General features: G+C 39.7%; 1 protein-coding gene across 2 annotated transcripts; it reads left to right on the top strand.

Annotated features, from left to right (window-relative positions):
* The first annotated feature begins 3,176 nt into the window (after positions 1–3,176).
* Positions 3,177–15,269, top strand: CCDC82 (coiled-coil domain containing 82). 2 transcript variants are annotated; one of them, XM_063394525.1, is made up of 8 exons: positions 3,177–3,388; positions 3,596–4,168; positions 4,629–4,857; positions 6,026–6,118; positions 8,120–8,244; positions 8,799–8,969; positions 14,167–14,352; positions 14,912–15,269. In XM_063394525.1, the coding sequence occupies exons 2-8, from the start codon at positions 3,617–3,619 to the stop codon at positions 14,975–14,977; spliced, it is 1,422 nt and encodes a 473-aa protein (XP_063250595.1). In that variant the 5' UTR covers positions 3,177–3,388; positions 3,596–3,616; the 3' UTR covers positions 14,978–15,269. The 2 variants fall into 2 exon arrangements, with proteins under 2 accessions (XP_063250595.1, XP_063250594.1); XM_063394524.1 differs by having other exon boundaries at positions 3,177–3,446.
* The last annotated feature ends 6,760 nt before the right edge of the window (positions 15,270–22,029 follow it).

The following is a 22,029-nucleotide window of genomic DNA, read 5'->3' as shown; positions in this document are numbered from 1 at the left end:
TGCTTGGGGTTCGTGATCTCGGGACCCCCCTTCCCATCATTGCGACCCTGCGGCCAGGAACCCTGCTTGAGGTCAGGAACTGGAAGTTGTTTTACCCTGAGGCTGGGATGCTGTGTTAACTTCTGTGTCAAAACTGTTGTTTATTCTGGTATTTCATTTCTTAAGAATTTATGCTCACAAGTAATCATAAGACCACTCATTTAGGACTCTTTCACCTTCATATGTATGCTCTTATGTAATAAACAACTTTGCATAATATTTTAAAACGTTCTTGGACCTTTAAGATCTATTAACCTGTAGAGACGGCCTGTGCAAGAAGATGACCTTATATTCAATTTCTACACTTCAGGTATAGTCTTACTTGGGGACCTCCCTATGAGTGCTAGCAGCTCTTTCTGGTGATAAAACTGCTATTTTGTGGTTATGTCTCTATTTAATGTATGACACAAATGGACTGAATAGTACATTTGGTGAAGGGATGAGGAGTCCCTGGTGATCAGTAAAAAGTCCCTTCTAAGGAATTGTAATGCTGAAAATTCATTTCAAAAGCACTAAAGCTCATTGTTGTGGGTGCCACTGCCTAAACCTCTTGTCAAACTCAGAGGTGGCTTGCCATTTCTGCTCTAACACACTGTTGAGCTATTGCAATCTGTCAGAGAGTCAGAGAGCAAGAGCAATTTTGGTGCCTGTGCCAGTCCCAGCCTCTGGGACCTCCCAGACCTCGTCATAAGTTTAAAACTCAAAAAGACCTTTCTAAGGGTTGTTTTTTTTTTTTGTGGTTTCTGTTTGTTTGTTTGTTTTGTTTTTGGTTTTGTTTTGGTTTGGTTTTTTGTGGGTTTTTTTTGGGGGGGAGTTGGTGGTGGTTTGTTTGTTTTGTTTTTTTTTTCTTTCTTTCTTTTTTCCTGTTGGGGTAAATTCCAACACTCCTATTTGGGCATGAGCCAGCTTAATGCTCAGTATGCCTGGGAGTCATGGGGCCTTTGCAAAAGCTGCACTGCTGCAGGAAACAGTCCCTGGGAACTGCAGGCTCTGAGCTTCCCATTGCTTACCTTAGGGAAAGGAGAATACCCCAAGCAGGAAGGGTCTGTTTTGTGGAAGGAATGTTCATATAACCCTGTACATCACAGAACCCCAGAAGAGCTAAAGCTCCAGAGAAACTGCAATGTGAACACAGCAACAGCCAGACAACTAACAGACCAGCTGGAAAGCAGCAGAGCAAATACTCAGTGACTCAAGCAGCCAGCAACAGAAGGGGGGGCTGCCACTTAAAGGTTTCAATATAATAATTTCTCTATTATCTAAAATCACATAGGATTGGAATACCCCAGTAAAATATAAAACTTTATTCTAGAGAGATGCTGCCGCCATCACATGGCATAGTAACTGCACAAACTCCAGAAAAATGCTATAGTACACAAGAAAATCAATTGCATTTATTTTCTATGAGACAAATGAGTTTGTTTAATGTGTACAGAACATATTAATATACTTAGAGAGGAGTTTTGAGGAAAAGTTGTCTGTTTGGAAAACTTCTGTCTTTTGACTGAATTCCGCCACTAAATCTAAGGTTGCCCATGACCCCACGCTGTAGACTCCCTTGGAACTGATGCTCACCTGAAAAAAATCATCAGAAAAATCAGGGTGTAAGCATTGTGAATAGTAAAAACTTTTGCTGTCCTTCAGAAACCAGTATTCATAACTGAAACTCTTCATGTCTTTGAAGTAGGAAAAAGATGTATTTACTAGATATTTTCTTAAGTTACAAGCAATATTTTCATTGTAATTATGTTATTTCTGTCTGCTGGACTATAGCAGTAAAACTACCAGGATTCCTTCATGCCTTTTGTCACAAGGTGGCGACGTTGGCAGCAAGAAATGTGATGGATACCAGGGACAGAGCAGCACCCTGAAATGCTGACTTCCACCACACTTTGGAGAAAATAGTAAATCATGGGTAAACGCTGATCCGTATATTTATGTGAAAATTCACGCACCGACTTTAAATTAAAAAGCAATTAAAAGAAATGTTAGCTCAGAACTATAAATCCCCTAAAGCAATATAATCCTTGAATTATAACCATTCTAATCCTTTCAATATAAACATTTTGGTGGGATTTCAACACGCGGGTGCACACCTTTTCACTTTATCAAATTCATTATGCAAATAAGATGAGAAATAATTGTCTTTCCTCTCCTTATGGTTTTGTTAGCAGCTATTTAAAAAAAATGGAAGCAATTACAAGATCTTGTTAAAAGAGTACGAAAGTATGTCAGCAGAATGAGTTCCAAGGTAACAGCAGTTTTCTGCCACAGACCAAGCAAAGCGGAGAAAATTTACGACGTGAATCTTGTTATTAAAATGCATCTGTAAGCTTATTAGCTCTGAACAGAATCCAGCATCCTATTCAAAGACGCTTTACGCAGAAAACCAGCAGAAGCTCATTATTCACAGAATCGTGGAATCGTTAAGGCTGGAAAAGACTTTAAGATCATCACGAACCACCACCGTGTTCACCACTAAAACCTGTCCTCAGGTGCAGGATCTACACGTCTTTTGAACGTTTCCAGGGACGGTGACTCCACCACGTCCCCGGGCAGCCTGTTTCAATGCCTCTTGACCATACTTTTCAGGGAAGAATTTTTTTCTTAATGTACAACCTAAAACTCCCCTGGCACAACTTGGAGGCCATTTCCTCCTGTCCTATCCTTGCTACACCCTCCTTTCAGGCAGTAGTAGGGAACGAGCCCACTTTTCTCCAGGTTAAACAACCTCAGCCCCCCCCTCACAAACCCACCGGCTTTGCTCCAGGGCTGCTGAGGAAGCTGCTGTGGCGGGGGGCGCCTCAGACCAGCGGCGTTCCCAGCCAGCCCCGCTGGGGAGGTGCCGTGCCCCACATGCCCGCGCAGACTTTTCTCGGGAATGCACCGAGGACGGGCACAACAATTAAACCAACATTCGATAGCGCCGCCCGAGACCTCCGGGTGCTGCACCAGGAGGGCACCGAGACGGGACTCGAACCAGTTACCTCCGCATCGCCACCCACTGGGAACCAAGGCAACCATACCCTCCTCCCGATCCCCACCGCGGCGTGACCGCACTTCCGTAAACATCGCGGCCGGATGAGTGACAGAAACTCCGGCCAATCGCGGTCCGGGAAGCGGTAGAGGGGGCGGGATCCCGCGCGCGGCAGCTGAGGAGCCGCGCGGCGGGAAAGGGCGGCACGCGGGTAACGGCGGGAAGCGGCGGGGCGCGAGCCGGACGGGCCTTACAACGGCCCCGGAACCGCCGGGAGCCGGAGCCGACCAGGGCAGCGGCAGCGGCAGCGGCACCCCAGACCCGGCTCCTTCAGAGCAGCCACGGCGGGCGCTTCTGCGGGACCTGAGTGAGGTGTAGCCTCTCGAGAAGTGGCTTTGCGTGCTGAGTTTTGTTTGGTGCTGGTTTCCGCGTGAGTCTCTTAACGGTGCTGCTAAGTCATAAGCATGTGGAGCAAAATATGTATGCTCATGTGCTGGCTTTTTTGTTTGTTTGTTCGTTTGTTTAACCCTTTGAATGGCACAGTGTAGTAAGTGCTGTGTTGTACCGGTTTGTGTTTAGGTGTGTTGCTACAGCTTTCCGATGGGGGTAAAACCAGCTGTCAGAAGATACGAAACAAGAAATAGGGCAGCAGGGACAGAGGTGCCATCGTCCAAGTCCCGAGTGGACTGGAGACGCACCAGAAGGGCGCTCATACTGCCCGACAGCACCGACGAGTCCTCGGCCGCCGAGGAGGAGGAGGAGGAGTCCAGCACATCGGAAAGTGAAATCGATGGAAAAGGTCGAACGGCTGCGAAGAACAGTCTTTCAGACCGGGAGGAGAAGGACCGCAGTGGGGAAGGAACAGAAGATGGTGACGATGAGTGCGTTGTGCCTGGGAAGCGTAAGAGCCTGAGCACCTTTGTCATGTATGACAGCGACGAGAGTGAGGGCAGTGACATACTGGTCAGAAAGGTTTCTGCCAAACGCCGCTGTATCATGGATGACGATGAGAGTTCTGAGGAACGGCAGCGTGATAAAATGTGCCCTACAGAGAATGTTTCTACGAGTAGCAAACAGAAAGTGCTTGCAAAATTGAAAGAACTTGTAAGACAAAGCACAGCTCGGAGATCCTGCAGCAGTGCAAATTGTGAGGTCAGGGTTTGATCTTTGAAATTTAATTGGAGAAAATTTTGAATGTGAGGAAAGGTCAAGAGATATAAATCAGTGGGATTTTTTTGGGTTTGAATGCATGACTAATTAGTAGTTCTGTAAAATTTTAATAGTCATATTAACTGGATAACTACTGGCTGCTGAAGATCTATCAAATTACTTTTGTCAGGAAGCAGAATACCTGCTGAAGTGTTTTGGAGATCTCAGGTTGGGTTAATTCCTGGAATTAGACTGAAGAGAGGTACAAGGAAATAGCTAATTTAAAGCTGAAAGTAATTGTCAGCTAGTACAGAATGATGTAATTTTGGAAGTGGGTGCTTTCTTGTTAATTGAACAAATGGTGTTCTTAGATGGTCAAAAATCTTAGCTGGTGTACGTAGTATTTTGTCTGTGGAAGTACTGAGAATTCTTCTGTTTGAAATGCTTTTTTAAATTTAATTAGGATTCTAATAGTGAAGCGCCAATGGAAGAGGAACCACTCTGCCAGTTGCTTCCAGCACCGTCTGAAGGTAGTGAAACTGACAGTAGCAGCTTAAAAGATTTTGTAGTAGAGGAAGACGATGATGATGATGACTTTGACAACACAGAGCATGCGAAGAGTGAAAATCAGCCACATCAAAAGCAGCCAAATCCATCAAACAGTGAGCTGCTGGCACACTACATCCCACAGTGTAAGATCAAAATTAGTGATAATTTTTCACGTATAATTAGCTCGTTGTACTGTAATAAAAATTAATGGGCTAAATATAAATGCTAAGGATTAGGATATGATATTTAAAAGCAGATACCTAAAAGGTTTCAGTGTATTATGAAAGCATTCTGATTTCCACAGTAATTTTTTACAGTGTTTCAGTATCTAGTAGAAGGTATAAGTTGGGGGGAAGAAAGCAAAACCTTATTGCACAATTTTTTATTTCAGTTGGTCTGATTTAGGATGAAGTAAGCTGCCTATGATGCATTCATTCCTGTGGAGACCTGAAAGCATCATCCTTTATCCTACAATCTTTTGGTTTATGCTAAGAGCAGCTGTGTTAATCCGTTCAAATTCTGTTCTTGCTATGAGTTCAGGGCTTGGGATTTTATTTTTTGGATTTTTTTGTTTGGTTGGGGTTTTTTTTGTTTTGTTTTGGGGTTTTTTAATCTATTCTTATTCCTCGGGACCAGAGGTCTAGAGGGGTTTCTGACTTCGCTGGCCATCAGCCAAGTCACACAGAGCAAGAAAACTCTTCAGGTTGTTCATCTACAAAAGCCAGTTTCTGGATGGAGCAGAGAGGTTTGAAGCAGAACCTTGTGCGAGTTATTTTCTTCCATATTTTGTTATTCAGAAGTAGGTATGTAGTGACTGGACAGTCAGTCCAGTGTAGGTAGTCACAACCATTTGTAGTATTTCTTCCCCAGTGAAGACCTCAGCAGAATTGTATTTGAAAGCAGGAAAAAAATGAACGCAACAAACAAAATGCAAGCAAAAAACCCGTGACCACAATATAAGCCTGGTCTCCTCTGATTTATGTTATTTTCTGCAACTTGTAGAACAAATTATTCACTTCTCGTAGTGTTTGTAGTTCTTAGTTGGACTCTTTTTGCTGGAAGCACATGTGACTTTAGAATGCTTGAATTCTGTAGGATCACTGGGATGACAAACACAATTTAAAGGCAAAATCCTATGGGTGTGGATGTTGTGCATTGAAATGATTTCTAAATTTATATTTAAACAACTTTAATGGTCACAATACTGGAGAAAAGGAATTCTTCTTACAGGACTTCTTCCATGGCTTACTTTTTTTTTTTTTGATTTTTTCCTTCTTTTGGTAAATTTTATTTGTATTGCTTTCTTCCCAGTGTCTCGCTGTGATCATTCTGTACACTTCAAAAGAATAGTAAAGGCTTTCCTCATAAATGCAATTGATGACACTTTCCTGAGCTCATTGTATGGTAAGTAAATTGCATTAAATAATATATTCGTGCATTCAAAGTTATACAAAGCCATTTATTCTAGGGAATGGTGTTTCTATTGATTAGAGTATAGAACTGAGGGTCCTGAAAACTGTGTAACTTTGGTGGGGGAGAGCAGAAGGGACTCTTTCTGAAAATGATACAATAATCTTGGAAAACTGTCTAGACTTAATTCTTGAGCACAGAAGGCTTGAAATGTCTTCTTGAGATTGTAGGAATGTGTTTCTGTGTTACTACTCAGTAGTAACCTTTCCAGCATGAAAACCAAATTAATTTCAAAGCAGATATCTCAATGAAACCATTTCAAGGTCAGATGGTTTGTCAAAATCTCTTGTGCTTCACAGCTTTTTTTTCTTAGGAATTTGATAGATAATAAATGCTTTTAGTTATGGAGATGACTCTATATCGGATTTTTTTTCATTTTTTTAAGCACATCAGATAAATAAGCTTCAGCTGCAGTCAGTACTTGTCTTATTCTTTCTGAGGAAGTGCTTTTTGGCATTTGGCCTAGTGGGGCTGAATAACAGCCTCACACATATTTTCATAAGCCCTGTGAAGATGGGATTAAGGAGAGGACTCTCAGTGTCAGACTGTGGAAGGAGTCAGTAAAGTGCCAAGAGTGGAAGTTTTGGTGTCATCAGGAGCTAAGAGGGAATGGAGAAACTGAAGGACACCACAGACCTCAGAACAAAGGCTGTATACTCTTGGAGCTAAAAGTCTTTCATCTACTGCTGCTAGTTCTTTCAGGTGTTTGGTTTGTTTTGTTTCAACAAGTAAAAACAAGCCTTTGAAAAGTAATAAGTAAACACTGCCAGATGAATGGTGTAATAGCTTCCTTCTATTTCAAATGATATCTGCTCAATGAAATGTAACAATTTACTGCCAAGTTGCTGGAAGTAAATGAGCACTGCGGGTGAGCTGGAGGTTGTACATGAGCTTTATGAACATAACTTAGATTACAAAAATGTATTTTTGTAACGTAGAATGGATTGTTCTGAGTTAATGGAAGTGAATCTCTTCATTAATTTTGACTCAAGAGCAGCTACTCTAGTATTGGAGTTCACTCTTGCTTTTTATTGGGAGGGATTTTGTTTTGTGGTGTAGCACAGCCTCTTCCAGCTCATACTGCAAATGTGTGTGTAAAGTGAATATGGAAAAACAGATAATTGCAATTATGGTGGCTATAATGACAATTAACTCCTTTTATATAGAAAGCTAGATAGCCAGTGGTCCTTCTCAGGTCAGCCTTTTTTTGGTTAACAGCTTCACTAGAAGGCCTGGAAACGTAGCTGAATTAAGTTTTATATCCACACACACTGAAGTTCCAGGGCAGTGTGCATTGGCCTGCATCTAGGGAAGTCCTGTTTAATTCCTGGAGTCCAACATGTATTTGGGAAACAGTAATAGTGATAGTTTTACTTATCCTCATGCTTTTTTATTTTTTTGCTTGAGTAATTATTTGGAAGTATTTATGCAGCCTAACTCAAGGCATCTGACTGTGCTACTGAAGTAAAGGTCAGTTTCTCTGTGATCTTTATAAGAGACACAGAGTTGTCAAGATTTCTGCTAGGAAGTAGCTCAGAGCAGTTTGTTTTTGTGGACTTCAACCACTTCCTTATACATTTTGAACAACTTAAACAGACTGGTTGAAAAGCATGACATTCTCTTATATACTTCCTCCTTTTCCATTCTTTTAAATGGGATTAAGTGAATGAATCTCTATTTGGGATGAGAGCTTTTGACTTGATTGTAGAATTTTTTCATGTACCTCTTTTAAATAATAAAATATATCCCTTTATCAAGAGGCATGGACTGCATGGATCACTTTTTTAGGTAACAGTAGCAAACATATTCAATATCAGTTTAGTAAAATCATTCATAGTTCTTAGTATGCAGAAGCATAATGTCATTGAAAATTTAACTATAAAACTTGTACAACATAGGGTGGTCAGCAAATTAGTAATGATTCTCACTGAACAGATGGAACAAGACAAAAGAAGTATGCACAAGATATGCTGCTCTCACTTCATTATTTGGATGACCGCTTCATTCAGCCTCGTCTGGAGAACTTAATCTGTAGAAGTCGCTGGAAAGATCGATACAAGGTGTGTAGATCCTGCTTTAAATGCTGAAACTCTCTGTAAAGGTACAACAATCACTATAATTATATATCCCTTTTAATAGAAACTATTGTTCTTTAACTTAAATGATTTGTTTTGATGCTTATGTAAATATCCAAAGTATTTTACATGTTGATAACCAGACAAACGTTCAGGTAGCAGAACAGAATCTGTTCTCAGCTACCTGAATGTGTCTCCTGCTAACTTCAGCAGATGACGTTTGGGTTATTTTGTCACTTGCTAAACATTCTAACAAATTTTTTTCCTCCTCTCACTAAAGAGTAAACAGTATATTCATTGTGAACCTTCTACTTCTACTGCTACAAAAGGTTAAGTCAGTGTAGAGCAGTCAGTTATTGTATGTATATTACCAGAAGAGTATTAGTGTCATGGGTGTGATGATCTAATAATAATGAAATTGGGATCTCTTGCATTTCTCTTGGACTAATTTTGTGTGAGTACAGAGTACTCAGCAGCCTGTTTGAGGCATTGTTCAGTTCACAGAGATTCTTCAGTGTTGTTTGGAATCTGTTTTTCAGGAGCGTGTGGATTGTTACCCAGATGTTCGCATCAGTTTGAAAAATCCAGAAAACATGTCTTGTCAGGCCTGTGAATTGAAGCGGTGGTGCAAGTTCAATGTGTTGCTCTCTGGAAGGCTTTACAATAGTAAAACTTTGGAAGTGGATGACTTCATGTCAGATGATAAACAGGTAATTTCAAACCAGCCCTCTATTTTTAAGTTTTATTTTTAAGTTTTTCTTTTATCAAGAAAATAAATCAGGTGTTCTTCTATGACCTTTGGTTTTGCCTGCATCACAATGACCCGTGTGCTGTTTCCTCCCCACTTCTACCCCTTAATGAAAAAGCCCTTTACCTTTGTGTATGCCTACGATGCCCTTAAGAGTTCCTCAGCAGGAATCTTGCATTGATTAGTGGTCAGAAACGTTGTAAAAGTAACTTTCTATGTGATGGACAGTGGTTGCCATTGAATGACTGTGTTTTCTATTTTGTTGCAAGTAAGGTTTTTCATCATTTGGTCTCTAGGTTTGCTCATTCTGTGCTTGCTCTGCCTCGAGCACTTGGAGGGGTCCATGTGCACTCCAGCAGTTCTTGTTTGCTCTAGGCTCAAACATTGAGTGAAACAGTGCAATGGTCATCCTAGCAGTCCAAGTGCGACCTTGTCAGAATTTACTGCTTCATTCTTCAGACTTTTTCCCATATCTGCTATTTCCCACGTGGCTATTCACCCAGGACAAATTATCTTGGCACCTCAGATGCATTGACATTTGATGTTGCTGATCTCCTTGAGAAGAAGTCACCTAAAATAATTTAGTAATAGCCTAATACAATTTTATTTCACAGCTGAGCCTTTTGAAAACCTTGACTCTTCAAGAACCTGGGTGTTTCTAATACTTAGAGCTCTTCCCTTCAAATTTACAGCTACACATAATTGTTAAGATTAGGTATGCATATGACCTTCAATAATGCAGTTCATGACCTCTTGTGATAAATTCAAAGCACTTGATTTGTTAAGAATAAAATTGCTACAGTTGTTTACCAAGCTGATATCCAAGTTCTGCCTTTGTTCCCTTTCAGGAGACACAGATGGTCTTTTATTTGTGAGTGTAAAAGAATTTTTGAACCAAGCTGAAGTTCCTCGCAGTATTTGTTGAAAATAAAAAAGTTTCAGAACAAGGGATTTTTTTCAGTATGTTTGATAATGAGGTATAATAGGATTTTTAAGTAAAAATAAAGTGAAGCCCTTGTCAAACAGGGAGTATACCTTACTGAAGATCAAACCTTATTGTTTGGATGTTTGCAAATTCTTTAACTCACAGATTTGAGAGATGTCACTATGATTATCATTTTGTCATCGTACAGGGCTCTGTATGTAACACAGGAACTTGAAAATCTGTGCCAGAGTTTTTCTTATATTACAGACCCTTCTGAGCAGCAGTTGCTGATACTCTGTTTTGAAAAGAGTGTGCATGATAGTCAAGAAAGCTAGCCTTTTCCATCAATGCTTTTCCCCTTTTTAATCCTGTTTATTGCAGGAAAACAGTAAATCCTGTGCAATCATCCCAGCACTGATACTGCAGTCTGTCATAGGCATTCTTCCTTACATGCAGATCACTAATTTAAAAATACTCAGTTTTTCATGGGAAGTGTGTGCCTTACCCAACCAGAAATAATTAGTGAACTAGCACAAGAATTTAATCTCTACCTAACTTTCAGCTTAACTGTGGAAATAACAGTAGCAGTTCCCTCACTGCTGATCAAATGTTGTCCTGCATAATGTTGGCTGTTTTTCACTTTGGAAAGAACTTGAAATATCCTATGGAATACTGAACTAACTTACTGGTTCATTTTTGTCCTCTTTAGCTTAGCAGTACAAAATGAGAGCTTTTTTTTACCCTGTCTACACCAGCATCTGGGGACGTCTGCTATGTGCTTGCTCAGTATAGCTGAGTGGCTGTTAAGCAGACTCAGGAGAGAGAGTAATTGGGCACTTTCCAGTCATTTTTGATAGTGTCCTGTAATGCAACATTTGTGTTCTTATGGTGACCTGCAGTTTAGACTGCTAAAAGTGCTGTTCTCATGTTGTCTTTAAAGCTCTGCTGGCAATGCATTGAGCAACTTGTCCTGCCAATTTAGAAAAAAATATAAAAGAAAAAAAGACTCACGGAGCTACATAAAACTGCCATTTCACAAGCTTAATTGACTGATGGAGAAGGCAGTTGAGCACTGACAGATCAAATTGAACAGAAACACAGAGTTGGACTATTTTCTATAGATTTGTTTGAAAATACCTCAGAAGAGTAGATGTGAAGAGAACAAAAACAGACCTCCAACCTCCTTCTTCTGCATAAAACTTTCCTTTTCTCTCATCTCTGAAGCATTCTGCTTTGCCAGTAGAAAGAGAAGAGAAACAGCTGTTCCAGTTTTGCTCAGGCTTGCAGTGATTGTTCACTGTGTAGGTGCCAATTCTCATTTCCCCCGATCAGGGAGAATCACAAGGTTTAGAGCTGTAAGTGTCCCCCACACTTCCTTGCTCCTTATGACACCTGGATTATAAACAGTTTTCTACTCTCAGTCTTGGTGTTGTGTTTATAAACATACTTAGAGGACATGGATTCAGTCACTACATGTTGTGCTGTTGTCCAGCCATGCTCTTACATTCCATACAAAGTGATTTAACACAACTTTGGCTGATAGGGCCAGCTTGAGTAGATAAGTTAAGCATTAACACAGAGGGACTTGAGAACTGTGAGGGGAAAAAATAGAGTGAGTACAGTACTGAGATTCTTTCCAAAGCTGTATTCTGAAATAACTGTCTAAAAATACAGTATCTTTCTTGCTTAAAAACACAATACGTAGTTACATCGATACGATATTTAGCTGTTTGCCTTTGGCATTTCTGCACGTCGCACATAAATAAGCTATGAAACTCACTGCCACAGGGTATTTTGGAAGGGAAAAGTAGTATTGGGTCCCAAAATGGATTAGACAGGTTCTTGGAGAAGGTTCTTTCACACTATGGAACATGTTATTTGTGATGATACAGACGATCTTAACTCTTGACTGCCAGAAAATGTGTGGTAATCTTATGATCATTCTAATGTTTGTGCTGGAGCTTACACTAACTTCCTACTTATCTCCTGCTAGCTGTTGTCATGGAGGAAAACTGGGCCATCAGTTTGATGCAAGATGGTATCTCCTATTTTATATAACATAATGTTCCAAATGCCTCACCTCATTGCTTGGGGTACTTAAAAAGTTGTGCAAGGCTCTACGAAACACTGCAGCTCAATTCTTCATTGCTGCAGTATTTGAAATGGTGCTTCTGGAAATTTGAATTAATCAGGGCTCAGCATTAGTTGGTAGGTCTTGCACTTCAGAAGCACCTGCAGCACCAAACACAAGCTTTAGTTTTTCAGTTTTGGGGATATTAGAAAATGGAACTGTATATAGGTACAACATGTACATGATCGGTAGAGAATTAATATAGAGTAATAGGCATTTTTTGTCTCAAAATGTTTAAAATTTCAGTTAGTAACCACTTACTGCAGGTCAGATCAAAAGTTCTTTTGAGTGTGTCTCTTTTGACTTAACTGATACTATGCCAGGTGATATCCACTGAGCTCATGCTTAATATATTTAAGAAATTAAGATATATTCATATAGTTAAGAAAATATATAACTAATACATATAAATTCTGTTTATATAATCTTTAAAAATACACTTTGCTGTTACTTTCATTGTGGGCAGATAGAGCTAGTGCTAAGTTGCACAAGTAGGTCAGGTGTTTTGAGGAACTGCTTACAGATGCAAACATTTGATCATGCATTCAGAAAAGCTCCCTGAAAATGTATGTTGTAAGCATTAATTAAAACTTAACCTTCTTGTAATTTGAGAGTATTCAGATTATTGGCAATAAAAGCTTTTTTGTGGCTCAGAAGAAATAGTTTTGCAACTTAAAATTTGGTTGATTCACATGTGTGTATGATTTATATATATATTTATATATGTGCATGTAATGTAAAACAGCAATGCAATTTCAGCTTGCATTACTAATGCAGAGGACTTTAGCCATTTACATGTTTGGTGTGGAAAGGTGTGACAAGATGTCAGTCCAAAACAATGTTGTCCTTGGAGGATAAGTTGATGAGGGTTTGGTTTTGGTTGAGTTGTTCTTTGTTGTTGTTGTTGTTTTTTCAGAAAAATGAAATCAATTTCTTTACATATATATAAATTATGTTGCTTTTTAGAAAGCCAAGAAACAGACAGATATAGGTTTTTTAGCTGATAGGCTTTGTCTCCATGGGTTGAAGTACTAATCAGTGCACCTATGGGTCATTTACAGAAGATAGGCTCTTCTTCTGACTTGCTAACATATCTACAGGAACTGCTGTTCTGGTAGACGTGGAACAAAACGTTCTCTTGTGAAATGCAGGATGTGCTTAAGGGCAGGTGAAAATTGAGTCTTGCTCCCTCCCCGCACCTCCAATGTCACATATTCTTATTGAACACTAAGGAGAGCCAAAGATTCTTGTAACCAATATATTACTCTGTATTTTCATGGTAGCGCTGATAGATGATAACAAATCTATTCTAATCCATGCTCTGATGTGTAGTAACAGGCACATTTTTACCATTTGTTTACCTACAAGTACTGCTGTGAAAAAACAGAAGTAAGATAGTTTCATCTTTTCTTTGTGGAAATAAAACTGGTAATAATTGGGAGATGCAGAGACTTTATTTTCTATTTTGTTTTCCATTCTATTTTAATAGCAGCATCATAGCTTAGCTATTCCACCCAGAGAGCTGCTGATTAATATTTGTATTGTATAAAACTTCAAGTTCAGATTTTATTTTTTTGAAATTCAGCATCTCCATTTATTAAGTGCTGTGAGACGTATTCCAATATGTGTTTATACCTATTGCTTGAAGAAATACTGAATTATTATTCAGTCTAGAAAATATAAAAGCTGGTATTTAATCTCCCTAGGAAGTACTTACATATTAAGCAAAAGCAAACAAATAATTCCTCTTGCTCTGCTTTCACAATATGATGGTTGTCTGAAGTGTTAGTGATTTTGTAACAAAGTTCCACCAGGAGATAGGGAAGATACACCCAATTACAAACATGATGGTGTTAGCACTGATAAGCTGCCATTGCTTGAACTTGCTGGCTGCCTGCTTGCTCAAAAATCCTGCTGTGTCTCTGAAAACTACATGGGTTTGTGCTAATTTTATGCATGTAGTGTCGTTCTGTTTATTTCATTATTCCAAATAATTTCCAGGACTGACTGGTTAAATCTTACTAGTTTAGCCCACCAGTGTCTGTGTCTTGTAAAGATAATCATGGTTCTGTCCAAGGGAATGATTTGTTTGATCTGGCCTAGGTTTTGAAGGTTGGCACGGTGTGTGCGAATCGTACAAGAGTTTATCACAACTTGAAACACTTCAAGTACAAGTTGTACATGGATTGCAGCTCTGTTGCTGGATTGGATGGTGTTGAGGATGAACCAGTCAAAGACACTGTAGAGCGGCTTTTCAGCCACTTGGAAGAGAGTGGATGGATTCAGAAGGTATGACTGATTTATTCCCTGTATTCTTTTCCAAGCAGATGAAAGTTAGTTCAGATAAAATGTCTCATTTAATGTATCAGTTCTGAGTTAGCAGCCATCAATAATACAACTCAGCTCAACCATTTCCCCATTTCTCCTGACCCAGTGTTTCCAGCAGTGTTGTGCTGCTGTGCTCACACAGAATTCTCATCAGCTTTTGACACGAAGCTTTTTGACAGCTACCTTATCTCTGGGCTGTGGTGGCAGGCCCCTGCTTCATTTGAAAGCAGCAACAGAACAAGTTTGAGCTGTAACTTATGAAGATGGGAAAAGGTGTACATGAGCACAGCAAGAACATTTTAGAATTCTGTTTACACTGAAGAACTTTGAATTGTTGAGAACCACTTCATGAACTATTTTAAGACAATTTTTAGTACAATTGCATTTAGTATGCTTTTAGATATATTTTCTAAATTGTTATTGACATGCTTGGTTCATGTGTTGAACAAGAAAAAAGCAGTCTTTACATAATACAGTTATTAAATATTGATAAATTGTACAAATTTTATTTCATTCACAGAGATATAATGATCTTGAAGTTTACATGGAAGATGCAGACAATTTTCAAGAAGAGAAAATTGATTAAGAGGTCATACAGCTCTTTGAAAGACATCTTGAAAAATGTGAATGCCCTACTTCATCAGCATGCACTTTATCTCTGCTTGGACTTCGAGATTTCTATGTAGGCTCTTACCTCTAAATTCATATGCCTTTAAATTACTGTTTGATAATGTGCTCTATCTTTTTTTTTTCTCATCTGTGTCAATATAAACCCAAACTTTTACCAAATCAGTCCTTCCAGTCTTACTGCATTAATCACTTTAAGTTTCCTGCTGTCAGAAATATCAGTTCAATATCTATTTACTTGTGAGATAAAACTTCCACCTATTTAGATTGAGCTGCATTGTAGAGAATGTAGGAGATGCTGAGATCTTTTGAAGTGGGGGTATTTGGAAAGGTAAGGTTTGTTATACAAGAACTTAGGACTTGCATCTTACCTTCCTTATTGCTCATTATGTGCAACCAAGTGCAGTCAGTTAGAATGATAGTTTCAACAAATAGGACCCAAATGCAAAGATCTATTTCTCCTCTGAGGAATCAGTATAGACAGTTGCAAGGCAACACAGGAAATATTCTGCAGTCCTGACTGCATTTGCAACACAGTAGTCATTCCTCTCTTGAGAAAGTAGGTGATGAGTCACAGTACGGGCGTCATACAGACTGAGTCTGGCTTAGCCATCTAAATGAACACATGGGCCCACACTGCTGTCTCTGATAAGCAGCTGGGGCAATTTACTGAGATTCTAAACATCAGGTTACATTGTGCAAACATAATGGCACCAACTTGGAGTAACTGCAATCCTAAGAGAATGGATTCATATGCCCATGCAAGATAAGCAAGAATTCTTCCAGTGTAACTTAACAGAAAGTAGGAGTTGGTCAGAAACAGGATGCATGGCTTACCAGAACTGCATGAAACTCAAATTAGAGCAGATTTTCAAGGATTTAGGAAGGGTTAAGTATGGTACTGTCCATTTTGAAAAATTGGACAAGAACTGTAAATGGGCACTCACAGCCCAGAAAGCCAACTGCGTCCTGGGCTGCATCTAAAGCAGCATGGCCAGCAGGCTGAGGGAGGTGATTCTGCTCCTCTGCTCTTATGAAACCATACCTGGAATGCTGCATCCAGCTCTAGGGTCCTGGCATAGGAAAGACTGGACATGGTGAAGCAAGTCCAGAGAAGGGTCTCTAAATTGATCAGAGGGCTGGCTGTAGATCAGCTGAGAGAACTGAGGTTGTTCAGTCTGGAGAAGGGAAGGCTCTTGGAGACCATACTGCAACCTTTAAGTATTTACAGGGGGCCGACAAGAAAGTTCCGAAAGGAACTTTTTACCAAGGCCTGTAGTGACAGGACAACAAGTTTTAAACTCAAAGAAAGTAGACATGGAGGAACATAGGGAAGAAATTTTTTACTGTGATGTTTGTGAGGCACTGGCACAGGTTGCCCAGAGAAGGTGTGGATGCCCCATCCCTGGAAGGGTGTTAAGGTTAGGTCAGGAAAACAGGTTAGCTTTGAGAAACCTGGTATACTGGAAGATTTCCCTGGCCATTATGATCCTTAAAGGTCCCTTCTGACCCAAAATTATTCAGTGTTTCTGTCCCTGTATTTTGGGCTGCACATAAAAAGAATCAGATATAGCCTAAGATAAAATGCAGGACACAACATTTTGAATCCTACATCTTGCTGAATGCACATACTCTCATTAGTCTTCTGTGGCTGAATGATTTAGTGAAAGATACTGTTAACACTGTGAATCATTTGAACAGGTTACTCTCTCAGCAGCAAAACTAATGGAACCTGATTTCTCATAGATTTGTCCATAAGAAGCCAGGACATTTATTTTGCCATTTTACTGGGAGCAGATATGCTGATTGGGTAGGCTACTGCTGCCAGGTGTGTTGCTTAACAATGAACATCTGCTGCCTTTTTTACATTGCGGATGCACCTTAGATTCATCAGTCACTACCCTTTTTCCAGCATTCCTTGTGAGAAATGAACTGCTTTTACTCTTTTAAGGACTTGAAATTCAGCAATGTTTTAAATTGTATTAAGGTAAGTTTGTAGCATCAGTACTCCTGTGTACCACATAGCATAGATACAAGGTACACAAAACCAAGATGAAGATTCCCAGTAAACAGATTGAGACTTGCTCTCAAGTAAACTTATGTTGCAGATATTCTTTCCATACATGTAAAATTCTGAAGTTTGGTGTGTCTTATATCTATCTCCCTGGTTACCAAAGCTGGAGATTTCCTTCTCTATTCCTTCTCCTCTCTCTTCTCTGTTCTTCTGGGAACATTGGTGGGAACACACCCATCAACTTAAAAGTACTCAGGAATCCATCTTGAATATTTCCCTTTTAGTTATTGATACCTCATTTCTTTCTGTTAACAAAATCTCTGTATTAGTTTGGTTTGCTTCTCTAGAACATAACATATATTTGGTGTAACTTTTATTCTTTAAAAAGAAAACCATTCTGAAATGAGTTCTGTACCATGCAATGAAGTATGTCTTCTTAGAGTCTTCCTGACTGGTGCTAATTTTTGCTACTATATGATTTTTTTTGAAAACTCTTGTGACTATGATCTTTGCTTTAAAAAAAGGTCAAAATGAATGGATGATCTCTCCTTTTGCTGCATTAAAACAATTCACTACCAAAGTAAAGAATAAGTTTGTGAAACTGACTTGCTGATTACAGGTAATATTTCAAGAATACATACAGTTCAATTGAAAACTGAAATGGTCTATTCTACCCATTTTTTGATATCCCAGACCTTGTTTCTCACCTCCTCTTCATTCACCTAAAAAGAGTGTGCTCTCTACAGCATTCTTTTCCCCGATCATTGTTTTTTCCTGTTACTAGCAGGGATACAAAAATATTCTGATGGAACTTCTTCTTAGAAAGTGCTTCCACAGGTTTAGTAATCTTGGCTGTGGTATCGCCAGTGGGACTAAGAAAATGCCTTAAATTGAAATCATTCATTTCTGTTTTGGCAAGAAGCAAATATTTGATTTGGCAGGAGCTGATGTTTTTGTGTGTATTGTCTCTCTTAAACTTTGATATGCCCCTCACTGAGATGGAAGTGATAATATTTTTGTGGCTGTTGTTCTACCTGAAGTGTGTGGGATTGCATTTTATGGAAATGGTTTGCTCTGGCTCACCCTTGGAAAATGTATGGTTTATCCCAAGTCTGTATCCTCCCTGCAGTATCCTGTATCTGTAACCTCATTGGCTGGAGAATGTTACCGCGCCCCTTTGAACCTCTGTGATAAGAATGCTAAGGCAGAAGGCTCTGCCCCTCTTGCCCCTCTTCCCCTGGAGGCCTCCGGACGCTCCCTTTCCCTCTCCCCCTTTCCCCCTCTCCCCTTCCCTTCCCCTCTCCCTCAGTGAATAAACCCTCACCTCATCAGCACCCACCGGTGTCTGAAGTCTCTTTGCCTGCCAGCACGGGAACACCACGACCCCATAAGACCACAACAACAGAAGTGTTTCTAAAAGACAGCAAATCTGAAGTGTCATTATATCACTTTGACATTTGTCTTCACCACAGGAAGTTAGTTAAAAAAACTGTTTAGAAGAGTAAATATATAAAAATTTAGATCAAATTTTCCAGGTGTGTGTGCAAATGCTAGTACAGCACAAAGAAGACTCTTACCCCTGAGACTTTCTATATATAGAAATAATCAGTAAGAATATTTCTAGAAGAAAAAAAATTGTGCAAGTATCCAATGATGGGAGAAATTAGAAATCTCACCAGTCTTTCATGCTTTTTTTTCCACATCAGAGAAGCTGAATGGAGTTAGGAGGTGAGACAATAAAATGTTTCTTCCAGCAGGATATTTTAAATTGGTTTTAGTGTTAATTTTTGAAGCAGTAGCTCTAATAAAGATAAAGTACCTGTCTTAACAGAACAATGAAGAGAGCTCAGTATGTGATTAGACTTTGCACAGGTGATTAATGAGCATACTTGGAAATTACTTTAGTTCCTGTAATGTTTTGATAATCTGCTCTAGTTCAGGTTCTGTAACTGGAGACAGTGATAATGATGAAGTTCACACAAGGTATTTATGCATAGGATCAGGCTGACTAACACAATGTACTTCTGGGGCAGGAGGTTCTTTTTGGTCTATATTCTGTCCAGTACTTGCAGTGAAGTATGAAAAGAAACGATTTTTCTCCCTGTGTCCTTCAGTTTTTGGAAAGAAAGTTGTTTGCTAGTTGTTTGTCACTTTTTCGACAGCGAAGGCTTCTCCTGTTTCCAAAAAGCAGCTATTTTTAGCACTTCAGCAGGCAATTCCCATGCTTAACTCCTTTAGTTTACATTTATTTGGATAAATAAAGACTTCTAGTTTTATCCGTTTTTAAGTCTGTCTGGATAAACAGCGTGGGCTAGTGTGCATGTGTGCTATACAAACACTTGTAAATACAATACCATTCCAAGAGAAATATCCAGCACACACAAAGTAGATTTTAAAAAGTTGCCTTTCTGATTCTGCTTTGAGAAGAAAGAAATACCAATTTCTAATCTGAATTTAGAGATTAGATGAAAGAATATAAAAAACTATGGTCCACCAGCCAAGGAATAATATGAGAAACACATGAAATTATATTAAAAAGATCCCTGATGATAACCCCATCAGTGGCTCCACTTCCCTGAATAGCTGATGTGAATTTTGGTAATGGTCTAGGTAGTAAGTGGTGGCATGGGGTTGTTTGGAGTTTCTTCCCCTACTGTTTATTAAATAAGATATAAACACAGCCTCCTTGGATTCATTATTATTAGTTAAATAAAAAATGCTCTGTTCAAGATTGCTTACTTTACAGCTTAAACAGAGCAGCAATTGCAAGCATTCTGTGCCCAAAATTTAAAGACAAGAAAACTGACTCAGGTGCAGACTCCACTTCAAAGTTAGAAAATTTGCCAATGCATCATACATGAGCCTAGTTATAGGGAATAGCCCAGGAAACCAAAATGGCAAAGAACCCTCACTGAAGAGTAAATAGTGGAAATGGCTGAAAATTCAAAGCTCTGAGTTCAGAAAGTCCTCTATAGGATTGATATTAAGTATATGCCATTCCAGTGGAGTTAATATAACTTTGACACAACTTGATATGTGATTTCTAAACACAGATGAATGAGGCATGTGCTGAGACTGAAACAGGCACTCAAGATTTTAGGCAACACAGGTTCAGCACAGTCTTTTTTTTCCATCTTTGGAATGTTATTAGCACAATGGGATGTCTATGGTGAGAATTCCTGGCTGTGAACCCAGCACAAATAAGTGCTTTTCTCATCTGGACAGGGCTGCTGGTTTGGGAAACAGAGCTTGAACAGCAGTAGGGAATTCACACAGAAAAAATGCTCAAGCATGACAGTTCATGTGAGATTACAATGTCAGGTAAAAAGGTCACAGATTAGTGTCAACAGAAGGAATAAAGTAATTAATTGTTCAAGGACCTGTTGTTTTATCCTGAGTGTGTTTACGAGAATGCCACTAATCGCAAAGGATGTTACAATGTGCTAAGAACCCTTTGCTTTTAAGAAAATTGACAACCAACCAGTCCAAAACTGATGTCAGTATCTAGGGGTTGGTGACATTCGCCAGGGTCTTCTGAACAAAAGTTGAAAAGCCGAGGGAGGGCCGTGGAGTATTTCCTGCTCGGAAACACCAGGGGCAGCATTTGCTGCGGATTGAGCGAACGGGACTCGCAGCGCAGCCCCGCAGCCGGCTGCCTCTCGCCTCGAAAGGGAGAGATCAAAACACAGGATCAAACTCCCAGGATGCTGATTGGCAAAATGCAAATTTTAAATGTATCAGGTTAAAATGAAAAAGAAAAAATCTTTGTTTGGAAAGATCGATCTCTGAGTTCTATGAAATCTTGTAAGAGAAACAAATTTCCTCCAGCTGTCTTGGTAGCTTCCGGAGCAGCACCATGGATTTCATATTCCCACAGCCACTTTGAAAACACCAGCCAAGCCGTCATGTAAAATACTCTTACTCTTCATGAGCTTCGTGTGTTACTGTTGCACGTGTGTTCTGTGACTGACCCCCCCTTTAACACAGCAATGACATCTGAGCTGTAATGAACAGTAAAAGCCCAATCAAGGCCTGAAGCAAAGGTAACATCATCTACTATTTTACAAACATTATAATTTCATTTTATATTCCAGCTGTGCCAACCCACTGTTCTCAACAGATGCAAGCTACTGTTATGCATCAAATAATAACCCACTCTTCCTCAGTTGTTCAAGGTTAAATAACAACAACAAAAAATCTCTTTTTCCTGTTAGCAATAATGCCTTCCTCTGAAGGCAGCACAACTCCAGACCGTCTCCCCCAGACCTTATCCCTCAGCAAAGTCTCAAAGCATTTGCTGAGACAAACATGGGTCTGAACATGCTGGAGACTGGCTGATGCTCACCAAGTCAGAACCTGGAAACCCACACCTTGCAGTGAACCCTCATGTTTGTTGCCACATGAAGGAGATGGGGGTCATGAAAGTGGGGGCTTTCCATATTTCTCATGCTAATGCTGCATGAGATTCTCATGTCTAATATTCTCATATTCTCATGTCTAATGCTGCATATATTTTATATTCTGGGGGATTTTCCAGGAATGTGTCACTTCATCACTGGCATTCAAAGTATTTATTTGCATGACCTTGGAAGGGGATAAAAACACCTGAGAGGGTTATTGTCAACTCCTCCTCATCCTCATCTTAATGGTCTCAGTATGCTGAGACTAAATTTGTGTATTTTTCTGACTGGACCCGTTGCGGAACTGAAAGAGATAACGCACCTATCTACTAAGGGCTGTACAGTCCTGAAAGACCTTGGAGGTTTTCCATCAGGGATGTGTCCCTGCGTGCTTGGGGGCCATTTTTATTCCCAGAGGTATTTGGGAATTTGGCTAATGCAGCCACAGTAGTACAACAGCGTATTGCTTTAATAAAGCCGGCCAGCTCCCAGCTATTTCTGCATCCTCCTTTGCAGCTCACCTACAACAACACGCAGAACCTGGCAGCTGCCAGTTGCAGCAAGGCCAGTTTCAGAGGCCAGATCTCGCAGTCTAAA

Source organism: Prinia subflava, chromosome 3 (genome assembly GCF_021018805.1).
Source record: "Prinia subflava isolate CZ2003 ecotype Zambia chromosome 3, Cam_Psub_1.2, whole genome shotgun sequence".
Lineage (NCBI taxonomy): Eukaryota > Metazoa > Chordata > Aves > Passeriformes > Cisticolidae > Prinia > Prinia subflava.
The sequence above is the reverse complement of the archived record's forward strand: the minus strand, read 5'-3'. Positions and strand labels throughout refer to the sequence as shown.

What these genes read in the sequence shown, in the direction of transcription:
- CCDC82 (XM_063394525.1), top strand. Translation starts at nt 3,617, where the DNA reads ATGGGGGTAAAACCAGCTGTCAGAAGATACGAAACAAGAAATAGGGCA. An exon ending in GGCACACTACATCCCACAGT is followed by an intron (nt 4,858 to 6,025) that starts GTAAGATCAAAA and finishes CTTTCTTCCCAG; the next exon opens with TGTCTCGCTGTGATCATTCT. An exon ending in TCATGTCAGATGATAAACAG is followed by an intron (nt 8,970 to 14,166) that starts GTAATTTCAAAC and finishes GATCTGGCCTAG; the next exon opens with GTTTTGAAGGTTGGCACGGT.